Source organism: Notolepis coatsorum, assembly GCF_963971535.1.
Source record: "Notolepis coatsorum genome assembly, chromosome: 10".
Lineage (NCBI taxonomy): Eukaryota > Metazoa > Chordata > Actinopteri > Aulopiformes > Paralepididae > Notolepis > Notolepis coatsorum.
In genome coordinates, this window is record NC_140174.1 from 19,524,233 (window position 1) to 19,545,104 (window position 20,872).

At 45.6% G+C, this 20,872-nt stretch overlaps 1 protein-coding gene across 1 annotated transcript in view; it reads left to right on the top strand.

Moving 5' to 3' along the window:
* Window positions 1–20,872, top strand: part of LOC311235480 (integrin alpha-M-like) — a 134,699-nt gene that overhangs the window by 36,582 nt on the left and 77,245 nt on the right. Inside the window, exon 7 of the mRNA XM_084322943.1 lies at window positions 412–554. Within this exon, the coding sequence (XP_084179069.1) occupies window positions 412–554 (143 nt within the window). The remainder of the gene's footprint in view (window positions 1–411; window positions 555–20,872) is intronic.

Sequence of the window (20,872 nt, forward strand, 5' to 3'; positions counted from 1 at the left end):
GCGCGGATTGGACGTGAGGGGGATAGTGTGGTCCTCCCACACGCTACGCCCTCTCAGTGAGAATCCGCGCTGCCAGGTGAAAAGAAGCGGTGATTGGCTGGACGTGTGTCGGAGGAAGCACGTGGTAGCCTCCACTCTCCCATATGATCTGACTGTAGGGGGTAAAGCGCAGCGACCAGGAAGGGACTGGGAATTGGCATACGACTAACATTGGGATGGGGAGAAAATCGGAGGAAAATGGAGGGGGAAAAAGACAAAAAAAAAAAAAAAAAAAAAATGCCTAGGGGTCATTTGACCCCTTGTCGGCTGTGCTAGTGTTAAGTGATTGGCCCAAAATAAGCAGGATCATTTGACTGATATATATTTGCATATATTTGTATATATTTATGTATTTTCTGATTCTTTTTGCAGTTTTCCATTGCCCAGTACTCAAATGATCGCCAAATCCATTTTTACCTTGATGATCTTCGCTCTCGAACCTGGGAAGTGGATATCGATGCTATTACTCAGCTAAAGGGCGGTACTTTCACAGCTAAAGCCATTCAACATGTTGTGTAAGTACCTTTACTGCAGCTAGAGCATCCAACATGTTGTTTAAGTACCTTTACTGCAGCATCCAACATGTTGTTTAAGTACCTTTACTGCAGCATCCAACGTGTTGTGTAAGTACCTTTACTGAAGCTAGAGCATCCAACATGTTTAAGTACCTTTACTGCAGCTACAGCATCCAACATGTTGTGTAAGTAACTTTACTGAAGCTAGAGCATCCAACATGTTTAAGTACCTTTACTGCAGCATCCAACATGTGTAAGTACCTTTACTGCAGCATCCAACATGTTGTTTAAGTACATTTACTGCAGCTAGAGCATCCAACATGTTTAAGTACCTTTACTGCAGCATCCAACATGTTTAAGTACCTTTACTGCAGCATCCAACATGTTTAAGTACCTTTACTGCAGTGAGAGCATCCAACATGTTTAAGTACCTTTACTGCAGCATCCAACATGTTTAAGTACCTTTACTGCAGCATCCAACATGTTGTGTAAGTACCTTTACTGCAGCATCCAACATGTTTAAGTACCTTTACTGCAGCATCCAACATGTTTAAGTACCTTTACTGCAGCATCCAACATGTTTAAGTACCTTTACTGCTAGAGCATCCAACATGTTTAAGTACCTTTACTGCAGCATCCAACATGTTTAAGTACCTTTACTGAAGCATCCAACATGTGTAAGTACCTTTACTGCAGCATCCAACATGTTTAAGTACCTTTACTGCAGTGAGAGCATCCAACATGTTTAAGTACCTTTACTGCAGCATCCAGCATGTTTAAGTACCTTTACTGCAGCATCCAACATGTTTAAGTACCTTTACTGCAGCATCCAACATGTTCAAGTACCTTTACTGCAGCATCCAACATGTTGTGTAAGTACCTTTACTGCAGCATCCAACATGTGTAAGTACCTTTACTGCAGCATCCAACATGTTTAAATACCTTTACTGCAGCATCCAACATGTTTAAGTACCTTTACTGCAGCATCCAACATGTTTAAGTACCTTTACTGCAGCATCCAACATGTTTAAGTACCTTTACTGCAGCATCCAACATGTGTAAGTACCTTTATTGCAGCATCCAACATGTGTAAGTACCTTTACTGCAGTGAGAGCATCCAACATGTTTAAGTACCTTTACTGCAGCATCCAACATGTTTAAGTACCTTTACTGCAGTGAGAGCATCCAACATGTTTAAGTACCTTTACTGCAGCATCCAACATGTTTAAGTACCTTTACTGCAGCATCCAACATGTTTAAGTACCTTTACTGCAGCATCCAACATGTTTAAGTACCTTTACTGCAGCATCCAACATGTTGTGTAAGTACCTTTACTGCAGCATCCAACATGTTAAGTACCTTTACTGCAGTGAGAGCATCCAACATGTTTAAGTACCTTTACTGCAGTGAGAGCATCCAACATGTTTAAGTACCTTTACTGCAGCATCCAACATGTTTAAGTACCTTTACTGCAGCATCCAACATGTTGTGTAAGTACCTTTACTGCAGCATCCAACATGTTTAAGTACCTTTACTGCAGCATCCAACATGTTTAAGTACCTTTACTGCAGCATCCAACATGTTTAAGTACCTTTACTGCAGCATCCAACATGTTGTGTAAGTACCTTTACTGCAGCATCCAACATGTTTAAGTACCTTTACTGCAGTGAGAGCATCCAACATGTTTAAGTACCTTTACTGCAGCATCCAACATGTTTAAGTACCTTTACTGCAGCATCCAACATGTTTAAGTACCTTTACTGCAGCATCCAACATGTGTAAGTACCTTTACTGCAGCATCCAACATGTGTAAGTACCTTTACTTGAGCATCCAACATGTTTAAATACCTTTACTGCAGCATCCAACATGTGTAAGTACCTTTACTGCAGCATCCAACATGTTTAAATACCTTTACTGCAGCATCCAACATGTTTAAGTACCTTTACTGCAGCATCCAACATGTTTAAGTACCTTTACTGCAGCATCCAACATGTGTAAGTACCTTTACTGCAGCATCCAACATGTTTAAGTACCTTTACTGCAGCATCCAACATGTTTAAGTACCTTTACTGCAGCATCCAACATGTTGTGTAAGTACCTTTACTGCAGCATCCAACATGTTTAAATACCTTTACTGCAGCATCCAACATGTTTAAGTACCTTTACTGCAGCATCCAACATGTGTAAGTACCTTTACTGCAGCATCCAACATGTTTAAATACCTTTACTGCAGCATCCAACATGTTTAAGTACCTTTACTGCAGCATCCAACATGTTTAAGTACCTTTACTGCAGCATCCAACATGTTTAAGTACCTTTACTGCAGCATCCAGCATGTTTAAATACCTTTACTGCAGCATCCAACATGTTTAAGTACCTTTACTGCAGCATCCAACATGTGTAAGTACCTTTACTGCAGCATCCAACATGTTTAAGTACCTTTACTGCAGCATCCAACATGTTGTGTAAGTACCTTTACTGCAGCATCCAACATGTTTAAGTACCTTTACTGCAGTGAGAGCATCCAACATGTTTAAGTACCTTTACTGCAGCATCCAACATGTTTAAGTACCTTTACTGCAGCATCCAACATGTTTAAGTACCTTTACTGCAGCATCCAACATGTGTAAGTACCTTTACTGCAGCATCCAACATGTGTAAGTACCTTTACTTGAGCATCCAACATGTTTAAATACCTTTACTGCAGCATCCAACATGTGTAAGTACCTTTACTGCAGCATCCAACATGTTTAAATACCTTTACTGCAGCATCCAACATGTTTAAGTACCTTTACTGCAGCATCCAACATGTTTAAGTACCTTTACTGCAGCATCCAACATGTTGTGTAAGTACCTTTACTGCAGCATCCAACATGTTTAAATACCTTTACTGCAGCATCCAACATGTTTAAGTACCTTTACTGCAGCATCCAACATGTGTAAGTACCTTTACTGCAGCATCCAACATGTTTAAATACCTTTACTGCAGCATCCAACATGTTTAAGTACCTTTACTGCAGCATCCAACATGTTTAAGTACCTTTACTGCAGCATCCAACATGTTTAAGTACCTTTACTGCAGCATCCAGCATGTTTAAATACCTTTACTGCAGCATCCAACATGTTTAAGTACCTTTACTGCAGCATCCAACATGTGTAAGTACCTTTACTGCAGCATCCAACATGTTGTGTAAGTACCTTTACTGCAGCATCCAACATGTGTAAGTACCTTTACTGCAGCATCCAACATGTTTAAATACCTTTACTGCAGCATCCAACATGTTTAAGTACTTTTACTGCAGCATCCAACATGTGTAAGTACCTTTATTGCAGCATCCAACATGTGTAAGTACCTTTACTGCAGTGAGAGCATCCAACATGTTTAAGTACCTTTACTGCAGCATCCAACATGTTTAAGTACCTTTACTGCAGTGAGAGCATCCAACATGTTTAAGTACCTTTACTGCAGCATCCAACATGTTTAAGTACCTTTACTGCAGCATCCAACATGTTTAAGTACCTTTACTGCAGCATCCAACATGTTGTGTAAGTACCTTTACTGCAGCATCCAACATGTTAAGTACCTTTACTGCAGTGAGAGCATCCAACATGTTTAAGTACCTTTACTGCAGTGAGAGCATCCAACATGTTTAAGTACCTTTACTGCAGCATCCAACATGTTTAAGTACCTTTACTGCAGCATCCAACATGTTGTGTAAGTACCTTTACTGCAGCATCCAACATGTTTAAGTACCTTTACTGCAGCATCCAACATGTTTAAGTACCTTTACTGCAGCATCCAACATGTTTAAGTACCTTTACTGCAGCATCCAACATGTTTAAGTACCTTTACTGCAGCATCCAACATGTTTAAGTACCTTTACTGCAGCATCCAACATGTTGTGTAAGTACCTTTACTGCAGCATCCAACATGTTTAAGTACCTTTACTGCAGTGAGAGCATCCGACATGTTTAAGTACCTTTACTGCAGCATCCAACATGTTTAAGTACCTTTACTGCAGCATCCAACATGTTTAAGTACCTTTACTGCAGCATCCAACATGTGTAAGTACCTTTACTGCAGCATCCAACATGTGTAAGTACCTTTACTTGAGCATCCAACATGTTTAAATACCTTTACTGCAGCATCCAACATGTGTAAGTACCTTTACTGCAGCATCCAACATGTTTAAATACCTTTACTGCAGCATCCAACATGTTTAAGTACCTTTACTGCAGCATCCAACATGTTTAAGTACCTTTACTGCAGCATCCAACATGTGTAAGTACCTTTACTGCAGCATCCAACATGTTTAAGTACCTTTACTGCAGCATCCAACATGTTGTGTAAGTACCTTTACTGCAGCATCCAACATGTTGTGTAAGTACCTTTACTGCAGCATGCAACATGTTTAAATACCTTTACTGCAGCATCCAACATGTTTAAGTACCTTTACTGCAGCATCCAACATGTGTAAGTACCTTTACTGCAGCATCCAACATGTTTAAATACCTTTACTGCAGCATCCAACATGTTTAAGTACCTTTACTGCAGCATCCAACATGTTTAAGTACCTTTACTGCAGCATCCAACATGTTTAAGTACCTTTACTGCAGCATCCAGCATGTTTAAATACCTTTACTGCAGCATCCAACATGTTTAAGTACCTTTACTGCAGCATCCAACATGTGTAAGTACCTTTACTGCAGCATCCAACATGTTGTGTAAGTACCTTTACTGCAGCATCCAACATGTGTAAGTACCTTTACTGCAGCATCCAACATGTTTAAATACCTTTACTGCAGCATCCAACATGTTTAAGTACCTTTACTGCAGCATCCAACATGTTTAAGTACCTTTACTGCAGCATCCAACATGTTTAAGTACCTTTACTGCAGCATCCAACATGTGTAAGTACCTTTATTGCAGCATCCAACATGTGTAAGTACCTTTACTGCAGCATCCAACATGTTTAAGTACCTTTACTGCAGCATCCAACATGTTGTGTAAGTACCTTTACTGCAGCATCCAACATGTGTAAGTACCTTTACTGCAGCATCCAACATGTTTAAGTACCTTTACTGCAGCATCCAACATGTTTAAGTACCTTTACTGCAGCATCCAGCATGTTTAAGTACCTTTACTGCAGCATCCAACATGTTTAAATACCTTTACTGCAGCATCCAACATGTTTAAGTACCTTTACTGCAGCATCCAACATGTTTAAATACCTTTACTGCAGCATCCAACATGTTTAAATACCTTTACTGCAGCATCCAACATGTTTAAGTACCTTTACTGCAGCATCCAACATGTTTAAATACCTTTACTGCAGCATCCAACATGTTTAAGTACCTTTACTGCAGCATCCAACATGTTTAAGTACCTTTACTGCAGCATCCAACATGTTGTGTAAGTACCTTTACTGCAGCATCCAACATGTTTAAGTACCTTTACTGCAGCATCCAACATGTTGTGTAAGTACTAAATAAGAACGATATTCCATTTGTTCCATCCAGTTTAATAAAAGAAGAAAACAATATACAAACAAGTCTCGGACGATTGTAGGTGTATTTACAAGTAGCGTCTCAACTTCCTGTTCCGGTCACTGCGCTACTGTGCAGGACCGTCTGTTATAGAGGCGCTGTCTAGATATTCTCTATCTCCCCCAGAGTCTTTAACATACTGTGTAAAGGCTGAGAAATAATAATAAACAAATACACAAAAATGTGGACAAATACCTGTATAACCCACACCCAGGTTATGTGACTATAAATCATGTGTCCATTATGTGACTAGCCCATGGAATAGTCCCTGTGCCAGGCAGGCACTCTGGTCGCCCTGGTGGATCGGCGTAAGTCCGCCCTAGGTGCAGGGGACGACACAGTGGGCCCCGGTGGGGGATCGGCTCCCGGGTCCAAAGGGGCCGGTGGTGACGCCTGAAGGATCGTGTGCGAAGCAGGCGGCGTCCCACGCCGGGGTTGGCTCGCAAACGTGAGTACCGGTGGCGAAGTGGGGGACACAAGGTCGCAGTTGGGGTCAGGCAGACGTGGTGTCACAACGAGCGCTGGTGGTACGGTGACACGGGTCGCCAGGTCGTCGTAAAAATTGATCGAGGAGGCGGAAGGTTGTTGCGAACAGGGCTGAACCTGCGCAGGAACCTCCTGTTCCGAAGTGTGACTCTGCCCGAGCCGTCAATCTTGACCACGTATTGGTCATGCTGGCGTACCTCCACAACACTGCCTGTCCTGTCCCATTTGTTGGGGTAGGGCCCTGTCTGGTTCTGTACACGGACCATGTCCCCTACCATGAGTGGCGGGAGGCGTTTTGTGTGCTCCGCCCAGGCATCCGCTGTGCGGATGTGGCGTTTGCGGAGAGCCTCCTCCCTTGCCGTCAGTGTCTCACGCCAGGTCTCGTGTGGTCTGTACTTCCCAGGTACAACCGGGATGAAGTCACGTATCGGGCGGCCGAAGACACACATTGCCGGAGATATCTTTGCGTCAGGGTCAGGTGTGTTACGATATTGCAGGATCGCTCTCTGCACAGCATCTGTGTCAAGCTCCCCCTTTGGGCCGGTGTTGTCAGTGATAAGGCGTTTCATTGTCTTTACCCCAATCTCAGCGCGGCAGTTGCTGTGGGGGAAGGCCACAGATGAGAGGCGGTGGTGTACGCCCCATCTGTATAGAAATGACCTGGTCTCGGTGGAAGTGAACTCTGGGCCCCCGTCCGATGTGAGCTCTTCTGGCGTCCCGTACGTCACGAAGGCCCGACGTAGGTGATTTATGAGGCCGGCGGCGCCCCCCGTCGCCTTCGAGATGATCGGCCAGTTTGAGTACCGGTCCACCGTCACGAGGTAGTGCACGCCCCTGTGCATGAAGAAGTCTGAACACACCGCCTGAAAGGGGTAAACAACTGGGATCGGCGGGGTTGGCGGCGCTCCAGGCTGTGAAGGTGCCATCCGGTGGCAGTGCTCGCAGTTCCTCCGAGTGGCGCTGATGTCAGCCGACATGCCTGGCCAGAACACAGAGGATTCTGCGCGGGCGGTCATCATCGATACGCCCTGGTGGGCAGCGTGTAGGGCGCTCAGCACTTCTCTGCGGAGTGAGAGTGGTATAATTACCCTGTCCTTGTACAGGACCACCCCATCAGTTGATGTGATGTTCTCACAGTACTGGTGGAAGTCACGGATCGTCGTCGGCATCTCGAATTTTGAGTCGGGGATGCCGTCCGTCGCCATTTCCTCCAGGGTGTGCATCTCACCATCGCTGCTGGTGGCCTCCCTGACACGATCCCATGTCACTGACCGCAATGATTCAAGGCCCGCAGCACACCATGCCAGGTCATCCTCCTCAGTGTCGTCGTCATTCCCTGGCTCGGTCTGGCGTAGGAAGGACAGTACATCAGTGTGCATACTGGGTGGGAGGTGGGCGTTGTCATCCGGAAGGTCCATAAGTGATGGCCGTGTGGTGCCAACCGGCCTACGTGACATGGCGTCCGCCGCCTTGTTCCTCATGCCCGGGACATGCACGATGCGGAAACGATAACGCAAGGTCTTCTCCTTGAGGTTCTGTAGGCGGGGATTCGGTATGTCATCGAGCGCCCTGTCTGCAAGGAGTCTCAGCAGCGGCTTATGGTCTACCGCTACAATCAAGTCCTCGCATCCCAACACAAATAGCGTGCCTTGTCCAATGCGTCCGCGACCGCAAGAGCCTCGCCCTCTATGGGCGCGTATCTGGACTCCGCTGCATGCATGAATCTGCTGCCAACCAGGGTTATCTTCCACCCATCAGTGCAGCAGAAGGGTCTGACTGGCATACATCGGCAATGTTTCTGGAATAACCAGAATCCAATGCCCTCCTTTGACCAGTCCGTGGCGATGCATGTTGGCCTGGTTTTGTCAAAAATGCGGACACCACGCTCAATTTCTTCGATGATCACATCCTTTGACTCATGGAATATGTCTTCCAACTCCGTGGACCACTCGAAGCGTTCTCCACTCTTCAGGAGCTTCCGGAATGGCTGCATACGCTTGGCCATACTGAAGGCGTAGGCCACCTGGTTGACCAGCCCGAACCACGACCTGATGTCCGTGACATTACGTGGTTGTGGGAAGTCGTGTATCGCCTCCAGGTAGCGACTGCACGGTCGCACGTCAGTCATGGTGATTGTAAAGCCTGCAAAGTCCACCGTGGGTGCGCTAAAAATGAACTTCTCCGGGTTGAGGACTATTCCATTCCGGCCGCATATGTCCAGCCATTGGACCGCCTGGAAGTAGCTCTCCTCAATTGTATCTGACCATAGTAGTGTGTCGTCTATGCACTTAGTTTTGTTGCCTATGTCCGCAACAACCTTGTCGTACCGTCGCGAGTAACCGTCCCCCGATGCCATGTACCCCTGCGGGGCCGACAGGTACCGGTAGCGGCCCCATGGGGTTATGAACGTCGTCTTGTGGCGATCGTCCTTGTGTAATGGGACGCTGTGGTAACCGTTCCAGGCATCGAACACAGTCTTGAGTTTCCCGTTAGGCACACATCTCGCTTGGTGGAATGGAGATTGGGTGTGGTGGGTCTCGCGGAGTGCATACTTGTTCAGGGCCTGGAAGTCGACAGTGCGTCGCGGTTTGCCTGTCTTCTTCGCGCAGATCACCATGCGATGACACCACGTCACCGGTGTACCGATTGGTACTTCCTCCAACACGCCGAGGCGGACGTCCTGGTCGAGGCCTGCCTTTACCTCCTCTTGCCAGTGTAGGGCCACGGGGATGGGGGTGTGACAGGCAACCGGTGTCGCATCCTCATTAAGCATGAGGCGGAGTGGTGGGCCGGTTATTTTCGGTAGTGTCTGGTGGGGGCATGTGTTAAATGTGCTCTGAGCGTACAGTTCTAACAAGTGTCTCCGTAACGCCTTCCTGTTAGCCTCGATCGCCAACATGGGGAGTGTGGTTGGCCTGGTCGGCGGCTCTGCACGCCGCGGGCAGTCACATACTTCTGATGTCGCCAGATTCACCTCCCCGAGTGTTGGGAACTGGGCGGAGATCATTCCCAGGTCCACGCAGGCTGCGCGGGAGAGAAATATGCGGTCTGAGGTGTCCGTCACATATGCGATTTGGCGTGTCTCCAACCTTCGAGCGTCACCACTGTTGCCAGCGAATCTGACTACCGCAGCTCCGAGGATCCGAATTCCCTTATTGTTCGCAGCCTTCATGGTCATGGATACGGGGATGAGGTCCTCTGTGCTTAGGCCCATTTGTTGAGCGACTTTAATGCCGATCAGGCAGCTTTGGCATCCCGTATCGGCCATAGCAGGCAGGGATACTGCACGGGTGCGTTTTAGGAGGTCAAAACCCAGAGCCTTTTAATCCTCGTGCTCGGTGGTGAGAGTGAGGTTGACGTATGGCTGCGGGCTGGACGCACGCTTCATCCACTTGTCGCACATGTCATCGTACAGGTAGTGAGCGAGGGGAAGCGTGCGTAACTCGCCATCTGTGCTAATTGTGCATAGCTCAACGAATGCTGCTGTCTGCTCGTCACACGTCCAGTCAGTCTCTCCGGGTGGGGGCCTAGTCGATCGGCCACCCAGGCAGGCCCTCTCGAGGTGATTCTGGTGGCCACACTTCCGACACTTTTTACCGTATGCGGGGCACTCGGCACGTCTGGCGTGCCACTGGGGTGTTTTGCCGTGGCCCACCTCGCCACAGTGGATGCATACCCCTTCGGGCTTGACCTTTGGTTTCTCTAGCCTGGCTCCTCCTCTGGCGCGGGTGTCCTGTTGTCTCACCCGCCTGTACGAACTGCTGACCGTGTCCGCGCTCTGAGGGTCAAGCAGGCGTGATGCCGAGCGCTTTCCAGACTCCTTAGCCTCGATATACTCTATCATGTCCTTTAGTGGCATGTTCTGGTTCTTCTCACCGAGCAGGTCGAGCTGTATTTCCGAATCTGCAATGCCACGGGCAATCACGTCACGTAGGATCTCTTCCGTGAAGTCATTGACTTGGTCGCACCCTGTCCTAGTGCATTTCATCTGGTACTTGCACGTGTCCGCCTGCCCCTTGATGCGGGCGTGGAACGACGGGATGGGCTCTTCATAACCCTGCCGCATGTACCTTTACTGCAGCAGTACTCAGACTCTGTCAATTCAAAAACACCCGTTACTCAACCAAAACCAACACCAGGCAACCAATAGGGAGGTGTAGTCTGACGTCACTGGTTGTTCCACCCGTATAGGGATTTATCATTGGGAAAATGGATTATCGGCTATTGTAACAATTCTGCCGCATGGAATTTGAAAAACTTTCCACTTTTGCACAAAATGAGTTCCCTTCTATCACTAACATTATTGTTTAAGCATTTTTGGTTGAAATATAATTCAGCGATTTTTTTTAACACTTCCTGCGCCAAAAACGTCGTACAACGTGTTTCACCCTACCGTCATAGGCAACTACCGTCCTGTCTCTCTTCTCTCCTTCCTTTCTAAAACACTTGAACGTGCTGTATCCAACCAACTTACTGCTTATCTCTTACAGAATGACCTTCTAGATCCTAATCAGTCAGGCTTCAGGACTGGTCACTCCACAGAGACAGCCCTCATTGCGGTCACAGAGGCACTTCACTTAGCAAAAGCGAAAGGCCTCTCCTCTGTCCTGATTCTCCTAGATCTATCTGCAGCCTTCGACACAGTCAACCACCAGATCCTCCTCGCGGCCTTCGCAGGAGCTCTTAGTCCATTCGGTAAGTCCGATCATGCCGCCATTTTCCTTTTGCCAAAGTACAAACAAAGTCTCAAGCGAACGCCGGTGGTCTCACGAGAGGTTAAGCGTTGGACCGTGACGTCAGAGGAGTCACTCCAAGCTGCACTTGAATGCACAGACTGGAGTGTATTCCGTGATAACACAGCCAATATTAACGAATACACTGAAACGGTGCTTGACTATGTCTGTACTCTGGTAGAAGAAACAATCCCCTCCACCACAATTAAAATCTACCCAAATCAAAAGCCCTGGGTAGACAAATCCGTCCGTGAGGCTCTGAAAGTGCGCACATCAGCATACAACACCGGGCTGGTGACAGGCAACATGGAAGAATACAAGATGGCAAGATACAACGTCAGGAGAGCAGTAATAGAGGCAAAACAGCGTTACAGGGATAAAGTTGAACTTCAGTTTGAACAGGCTGACTCTAGAGGCATGTGGCAGGGCCTCAGAACAATGACAGACTACAAAGGCACCTCCCTCAAACTGAACAGTGACATCTCCTTAGCAAATGATCTCAATTCCTTCTATGCAAGGTTTGAGGCTGTGAATAAAAACACCAGCCTACAAACCACGGCAATGGGGGGGGGGGTCTGCTGATGGAGACTCAGTGTTCAGGGTAACAGAACATGAGGTGAGACGGATCTTTAAAAAAGTGAATATCAGGAAGGCAGCAGGACCGGACGGCATCCCCGGCCGCGTCCTAAAAGTCTGTGCCGACCAACTGGCCCCGGTATTCACTGACATCTTCAACCTGTCCTTGGAACAGGCTGTCATCCCCACCTGTCTGAAGAAGTCCACCATCATCCCTGTACCCAAAAAATCTACGCCCGCTTGCCTCAACGACTACCGCCCTGTAGCCCTCACCTCCATAGCCATGAAGTGCTTTGAGAAGCTAGTGAAGGGCTACATCTGTTCCTCCCTCCCCATCAACCTAGACCCTCTGCAATTTGCATATCGCCCCAACAGGTCCACGGAGGACGCCATAGCCCATGTGCTGCACACAGCAGCATCACACCTGGACAAGAGGCAGGGGAACTATGTGAGAATGCTGTTCATCGACTACAGCTCAGCATTCAATACCATAGTCCCCTCCAAACTCATAGCCAAGCTCAGGGACCTGGGCTTGAACTATGACCTCTGCCAGTGGGTCTTGGACTTCCTGACGGGCAGACCCCAGGTGGTAAGAGCAGGCAACTGCACCTCCTCATCCATCACGCTCAACATAGGGGCCCCCCAGGGCTGTGTTCTGAGCCCCCTCGTCTACTCCCTGTACACACATGACTGCGTAGCACAGCGGAACAACAACACCATCATCAAATTTGCTGATGACACAGTAGTGGTGGGCCTGATCTCTGCCAACGACGAAAGGGCCTACCTGGAAGAGGTAGAGAACCTGTCACAGTGGTGTCAGGAGAACTGCCTCTCCCTGAACGTCAGCAAAACAAAAGAGATTATTGTGGACTTCAGGAGGTCGGGGGTCAAGGACTACAGCCCCCTCAGCATCGACGGGGCACCGGTTGAGAGAGTGAACAGTTTCAAGTACCTCGGAGCCCACATATCCGAGGATTTGACATGGACCACACACATTGACAGTGTTGTGAAGAAGGCACGACAACGCCTCTACTTCCTCAGGCGCCTAAGGAAGTTCCAAGTCAGTCAGAAGATCCTTAGGAACTTCTACTCATGTACAATAGAGAGCATCCTGACCGGCAACATCACCTCCTGGTTTGGGAATAGCACTGCACAAGACCGTAGCAGACTACAAAGAGTGACACGTTCAGCCGAACACACAATTGGAGGGGGGCTTCCCACCCTCCAGAACATTTACAACAAGCGGTGCAAGGGGAAGGCTAAGAGAATTATTAAGGACTCGAGCCACCCGAACAACTGCCTCTTTGAACTGCTGCGGTCAGGCAAGCGATACCGGAGTCTTAAGGCGAGCACAGAAAGACTCAGAAGAAGCTTCTATCCCCAGGCCATCAGGCTGCTAAACGAACAATAAACACTATGCAACAACCATCAAATGCACACAGCACACACACCCACACGCACACACTCACTTAAACAAACAACACACTGCAGCACCCACTCTCCACACTTTAGATCACACAAACACACTTTATATTTATTGATAAAGGATTTGCACTACAACTCGTACACCTACTGTAAATTGTACCTAAATTGTACCTAAACAGGCTGACTCTAGAGGCATGTGGCAGGGCCTCAGAACAATGACAGACTACAAAGGCACCTCCCTCAAACTGAACAGTGACATCTCCTTAGCAAATGATCTCAATTCCTTCTATGCAAGGTTTGAGGCTGTGAATAAAAACACCAGCCTACAAACCACGGCAATGGGGGGGGGGTCTGCTGATGGAGACTCAGTGTTCAGGGTAACAGAACATGAGGTGAGACGGATCTTTAAAAAAGTGAATATCAGGAAGGCAGCAGGACCGGACGGCATCCCCGGCCGCGTCCTAAAAGTCTGTGCCGACCAACTGGCCCCGGTATTCACTGACATCTTCAACCTGTCCTTGGAACAGGCTGTCATCCCCACCTGTCTGAAGAAGTCCACCATCATCCCTGTACCCAAAAAATCTACGCCCGCTTGCCTCAACGACTACCGCCCTGTAGCCCTCACCTCCATAGCCATGAAGTGCTTTGAGAAGCTAGTGAAGGGCTACATCTGTTCCTCCCTCCCCATCAACCTAGACCCTCTGCAATTTGCATATCGCCCCAACAGGTCCACGGAGGACGCCATAGCCCATGTGCTGCACACAGCAGCATCACACCTGGACAAGAGGCAGGGGAACTATGTGAGAATGCTGTTCATCGACTACAGCTCAGCATTCAATACCATAGTCCCCTCCAAACTCATAGCCAAGCTCAGGGACCTGGGCTTGAACTATGACCTCTGCCAGTGGGTCTTGGACTTCCTGACGGGCAGACCCCAGGTGGTAAGAGCAGGCAACTGCACCTCCTCATCCATCACGCTCAACATAGGGGCCCCCCAGGGCTGTGTTCTGAGCCCCCTCATCTACTCCCTGTACACACATGACTGCGTAGCACAGCGGAACAACAACACCATCATCAAATTTGCTGATGACACAGTAGTGGTGGGCCTGATCTCTGCCAACGACGAAAGGGCCTACCTGGAAGAGGTAGAGAACCTGTCACAGTGGTGTCAGGAGAACTGCCTCTCCCTGAACGTCAGCAAAACAAAAGAGATTATTGTGGACTTCAGGAGGTCGGGGGTCAAGGACTACAGCCCCCTCAGCATTGACGGGGCACCGGTTGAGAGAGTGAACAGTTTCAAGTACCTCGGAGCCCACATATCCGAGGATTTGACATGGACCACACACATTGACAGTGTTGTGAAGAAGGCACGACAACGCCTCTACTTCCTCAGGCGCCTAAGGAAGTTCCAAGTCAGTCAGAAGATCCTTAGGAACTTCTACTCATGTACAATAGAGAGCATCCTGACCGGCAACATCACCTCCTGGTTTGGGAATAGCACTGCACAAGACCGTAGCAGACTACAAAGAGTGACACGTTCAGCCGAACGCACAATTGGAGGGGGGCTTCCCACCCTCCAGAACATTTACAACAAGCGGTGCAAGGGGAAGGCTAAGAGAATTATTAAGGACTCGAGCCACCCGAACAACTGCCTCTTTGAACTGCTGCGGTCAGGCAAGCGATACCGGAGTCTTAAGGCGAGCACAGAAAGACTCAGAAGAAGCTTCTATCCCCAGGCCATCAGGCTGCTAAACGAACAATAAACACTATGCAACAACCATCAAATGCACACAGCACACACACCCACACGCACACACTCACTTAAACAAACAACACACTGCAGCACCCACTCTCCACACTTTAGATCACACAAACACACTTTATATTTATTGATAAAGGATTTGCACTACAACTCGTACACCTACTGTAAATTGTACCTAAATTGCACCTCATCCCATTTCTGCCTTGCACTATATAGTATTGTATATTAGTACACTGCACAGTATTGTATATTATATGGTAACTCAGTTACGTCTATTCTGCATCGAACATTGTACATATGTCTAAACTGAACACTGTGACCTCATTTTTTTTTTTACTTCTAATTTACATGCTATACTATGTTATTTTATTTCATACTTATCTTGTCTTGCACAGTCTCTGGAGCGTAACAGTAAGAAGCATTTTGTATAAAAGTATTCTGTACTTCTGTATGACAACTATTAAAGAAACTTGAACTTGAAACTAGTAAGATTAGGTAATGTACAGATCTAGTATCTACAGATATATGTAAAAGGGATTATGTGCAGGTATGTACAGACAGATGTGGATATATATATATATATATATATATATATATATATATATATATATATATATATATATATATATATATATATATATATATATATGGTAAGAATAATATATATATATATATATACAGCACTATAGGTGTAAGAGCCATATCAGTGTTTTTAGTTATGAATTATTATTATTATTATTATTATTATTATTATTATTATTATTATTATTATTATTATTATTATTATTATTATTATTATTATTATTATTATTATTATTATTATTATTATTATTATTATTATTATTATTATTATTATTATTATTATTATTATTATTATTATTATTATATCAAATAGAAGGATATGTGAGTGTTATGATTTATCTGTGTAGCCAAAAGGGGAATGCTTGCCCAGCGTTTGCCTATTCTGGGGTAAATGTATTGGCCTCAGTTGTATTGTGGGCTGTTGTTCACCTGACTTGCCTGAATGGCACTGTCTAGGGGTCAGCAACCTTTACTATCAAAAGAGCCACTCTTCCGACGTCCCACAAAATTAAATGCTCAGGGAGCCGCACAACCTATTTACCCTTAAAATGAAGATAACACACTGTATAACGTTTTATATATCCCCAAGCATACCCCACATTTAGCATAAAATGCCTGACAATTGCAAACCCAAAGTAATTTGCGATTTATTATACTTTATACTTATAGCACACAGTTTGTTGCATTAATGGGATTATAAAGCAACAAAAAGAAAAATGTTGTTATAACAAAGGAAAACCTCAAACTCTTATGAAGAGGAGAAAAAATACTGGCTGTGTAGACCTATTTTTAAATAAAACACAGAAGAGGAGACAAAACACTGGTGTCTGTAGACCGACTTTGAAATAAAACCCTGAACTATTCAGGTATATTTGAGTCCTTCCCTTATTTGTGGAACATTTATAAAATAAAAAGTAGTCCACTTTGAAAAAAGACTACCATGTGTAGACCTACTTTGAAATAAAACACAGAAAAGGAGAAAAAACACTGGCATCTGTAGACCTACTTTGAAATAAAACCCTGAACTATGCAGCTCTATTAGAGACCTTCCCTTATTTGTGGAAAATCTATTAAATAAAAAGTACGTTTTTTGTTGTTCGCAAATTTCGCACCACATATCAGGCATATACAGGTAAGCCTGCATTGTTAGTCGTGAAAGCAAATTAATCTGTCCACGCTGAATTAAACCCTCCATTTTCCTCAGACGTTCCTTTTTTTGGATTTATCCATGGTTAGCTTACTGGGGGGTCGGAAACTCAAGATTAGCCACTTGCAGACGGCAGGGAGAGGCACGGGGTGTGATGTACTGTATATTTTAGTTGATGAAATATTTTGTTGACTAAATATTTTTGTTGTTGAAATATTTTTTTCATTTCAGTGTCACAGTATGACACCGATCTCCAAAATAAGAAAAAAAATAAAAATAAAAAATAAGTAAAAAAAAAATCGCCCCTCGTCACTAGAGGCCCACGGGCCGCAGCCCAAACGGCCCGGTCGTTAATCCGGCCCTGTGTACAGCACACCATATACTGCTATAGTGGAATATACTATTCATATACCATATGTATACCATTCTGTTGCGCGCTCCTGGCCACCGCAGCGCGCACACACAACGCACACACACTGCTGAATAATTCTGTTCTGCATCAATATATATATATATATATATATATATATATATATATATATATATATATATATATATATATATATATATATATATATATATATATATATATATATATATATATATACTGTATATTGAGGCAAAACAGAATTATATATATATATATTGAGGCAAAACAGACGACGTGTGTGTGTATGTGTGTGTGTGCGGGATACAGTACTATCAGCTCAGCTGCTGCATCGTTAATGAACTATAGATTTATATGGAATTCGTTAATCTATCTAGCGATTGGGTTAACTGAGAGCCAGATTGCTTAGAGGAGTACTGTACATAGAGCGGTAATGGTCAGATTGCTCATTGAGTCATGACTATAAATGCAAAACGTAATTGTCGTATTTATTATCATTATAATTATTTAATTCCGATGATAGAAACAGTCCGTCTGTAGAATCGACTTGAAGAAGCAATCACCATTTGTTCAGGGGGGTTGATATATTGTTATTTTGATATAAACTCCATTGCAGAGATACCCTTTTCTCGCCAATGACGTGTTACGACGTCATTCCTCGCCATGCGCAATCTGCCAATGACGTTTTACAGCGTCTTTGAGATCAATATTTCAAATTTCTGTCATGGTATTCATATTTCACCCACGGATCCTTGACGGGTGCTGTAGGACTCCGCTCAACTCTCCAACGCTTCAACACCGCCACCTGGTGGCCGATCGGCGAGGTGCCAAAACCGGAAGGAACGGAAGTGCTTGGTGTTTCCCCTATTCGGTCCGGCCACTCGCTATCGCTCGCCAGGACTCCATCTGGACACACTGGATAATCGATCTGTTGCCATAACTCGATAAACAACATTATTTGGACGTATATAGTATTATACAACCCGGAAATGGTTTGCCTAGATCAACATCCCATAATAGCGATCTTTTTGCTCCAGTATCATCCCCCATCGCTACGAGGAAGCTGCGGTGAGTTTCAGCGTTTTTGATTATTATTATCCATACAAACTGCTATAATCAATATATCACCCATACTACATGAAACATTTAACGTCAGTCATTGCATTATAAACGACCCCCCCCCCCTCCGGTCACCAGCAGATGATGAGTCATGACATTTAGGATCATGTACAGTTGAAATTTTTTATATAACGTTGATCGGTATCAAACTGCATTTGATCATCTAATATATACATTTATGGCTATATCTCACGTTCTATGAAATACAGCAGAAAACGATAAAAACATATTTATACTCTGGATGGTATTTTAGTATGAATGTGTGAATGAAAAAGTAAAACCTTCCTACATCCTGAACGATAGATAATTGATGTTGAATGGGCCATATTAATGTCAATTTAGCAATACAATTTAAAAAGTTATAGCCCTGCAAAGTAGGTGAACATCTCCATAGACAAATAGAGCTGGCAGACTGGCTACAAGGATGGATATAAGCGTGGCAGAGAAAGGGTTAAGACAGCATTCATTACTCTGATAAAAATAATTTGGTGTCTGACAGCTTGAAGTTTATCATGATGATATGATGATAACTTTATTTGAGGAAGCTCTTGGTACCCAAACTCCTGTATCCAATAATAATAATAAATCTGATAGACGGGACCCGTACTGTATTATTGTACCCATTCTGCAATCGGTTAATAAAGTTTTCAATCAATTAATCAATCAAACGTCTCATAACTTCCTCTTGTGGGCGTGGCTGGTGGTGACAACTTTTCTGAGCCAATAGGCGCTTTGCGCGGAGATAGCAAGTCGTTTCCCATCATGCATTTGCGTGGAGCAGTCGGGTGAGAGGTACTGTGGAGCCTCGCTCTGAAGGCTGTGCATGGCTCGCTCCCGCGAGATTTCCGCTCCTCGTCTCGTCAGATTTCCAGAGCAAGTCGGACAACATTCTAACCGTCATGCAACGCGCTTGGCGAGGCCGTAGTAAAACCTGCGCAGATCTGCGTCCGCCTAGCCAATCTCGAAAACGCCTAACGTGAATGGAATTGGAAAGTTTGTGTCTAAGCTCGGGACAGATTTATGAATTAACTATGTTGCGCACACACACGGCGCTGTGGGATGTAATTAAAGGGTACAAGGAAATTCGCGTCCCTAAAACTTCGAATGGGATTGGATTTGGATGTTATTCTTTGAAGTTGTGTTACAAATTGGCGAATAAACATAAACTAAGATGTCGGATTCTGAAATGAATAACATGAATTTGGCGGGCGCGGAAAATGAAGTGAAACAATTAAGAGCAACACGTAGAGGGAAGCTTGCAGCTTGCACCCGGAAATGTAATGAGATCAAACAAATGGTGCTATTAAAAGATGAAGAAGGAGTAAAATCACACCTGGCATTATTTAATAATGCACTCAGTGATTTTAAGATCACAAATGAGTCTGTACAATTGTATTTAATGGATGATGGTGAAGATGATAAAACACAATGGTAGGAACCGAAAATGGATGTATTCAATGCATTTCTTACTGAGACTGATGCTTGGTTGATGGAGGGGAATCAGAAAAGGCAAACCCTAGCTCCAGGCCAAACTGAGTCTGTGGTCCAAGGACGAGTTGAGACTCAAGATAAACTGGAAAAGGACCTTCAGGCTACAATAAGACCAGAGGATAGCGTTTCAGGCGTGGGGGCTAGGGCCCCATCAAGATTATCATCAAGATCAAGTGGAAGTAGCTCTTCCAGGTTATCTGCCTCCCGTATCAGAGCTGAAGCTGAGCGAGCCGGCCTACAGGCACGCGCCGCTGCACTTTCAACCAGACAATATCTGGATCTAAAGGAGGCTGAATTAAAGCTGCAGGAGGCTAAATTAAAGGCTGAAAATGAGAAACTTGACTTGGATACAGACATAGCTGCATCAACGGCCAAAATCAAAGTACTGGAAAGTTTTGAAACATCATCTCAATCCAACTCAGTATCTCGAACCATGAGGTATCCATCTCAAACTCACCTACTCCCCTCTCAAATGGATGGGTACAACATGCAATCTCAAGGAGATGGTATGAATGAATATGTTGACCAAGCACAAGCTCTTGAAACCTCAGAAGGCCTACAGACATTGCAATCACCAGTAGAGTATGGAACCATAAATGCTGTTCCAAAAACCCCTGTTCAAAGACAGCAGCAGAAGATGCAGCAGCAGAAAGTGCCACAGATGCAGCAGAAGACCCAGGCCCAGATCCTGCTCCAGCAGCAGCAGCTCCAGCAGCTCATTATCCAGCACACCCAACAGAAACAACTCCAAGCCCAGCAGAAGATGGCGCAGCAGATGCTAGCTCAAGAGAAGCTGGTGCAGCAGACGCTAGCTCAGGAGAAGCTGGCGCAGCAGACGCTAGCTCAGGAGAAGCTGGCGCAGCAGACGCTAGCTCAGGAGAAGCTGGCGCAGCAGACGCTAGCTCAGGAGAAGCTGGCTAGCTCAGGAGAAGCTGGCGCAGCAGACGCTAGCTCAGGAGAAGCTGGCGCAACAGACGCTAGCTCAGGAGAAGCTGGCGCAGCAGACGCTAGCTCAGGAGAAGCTGGCGCAGCAGATGCTAGCTCAGGAGAAGCTGGCGCAG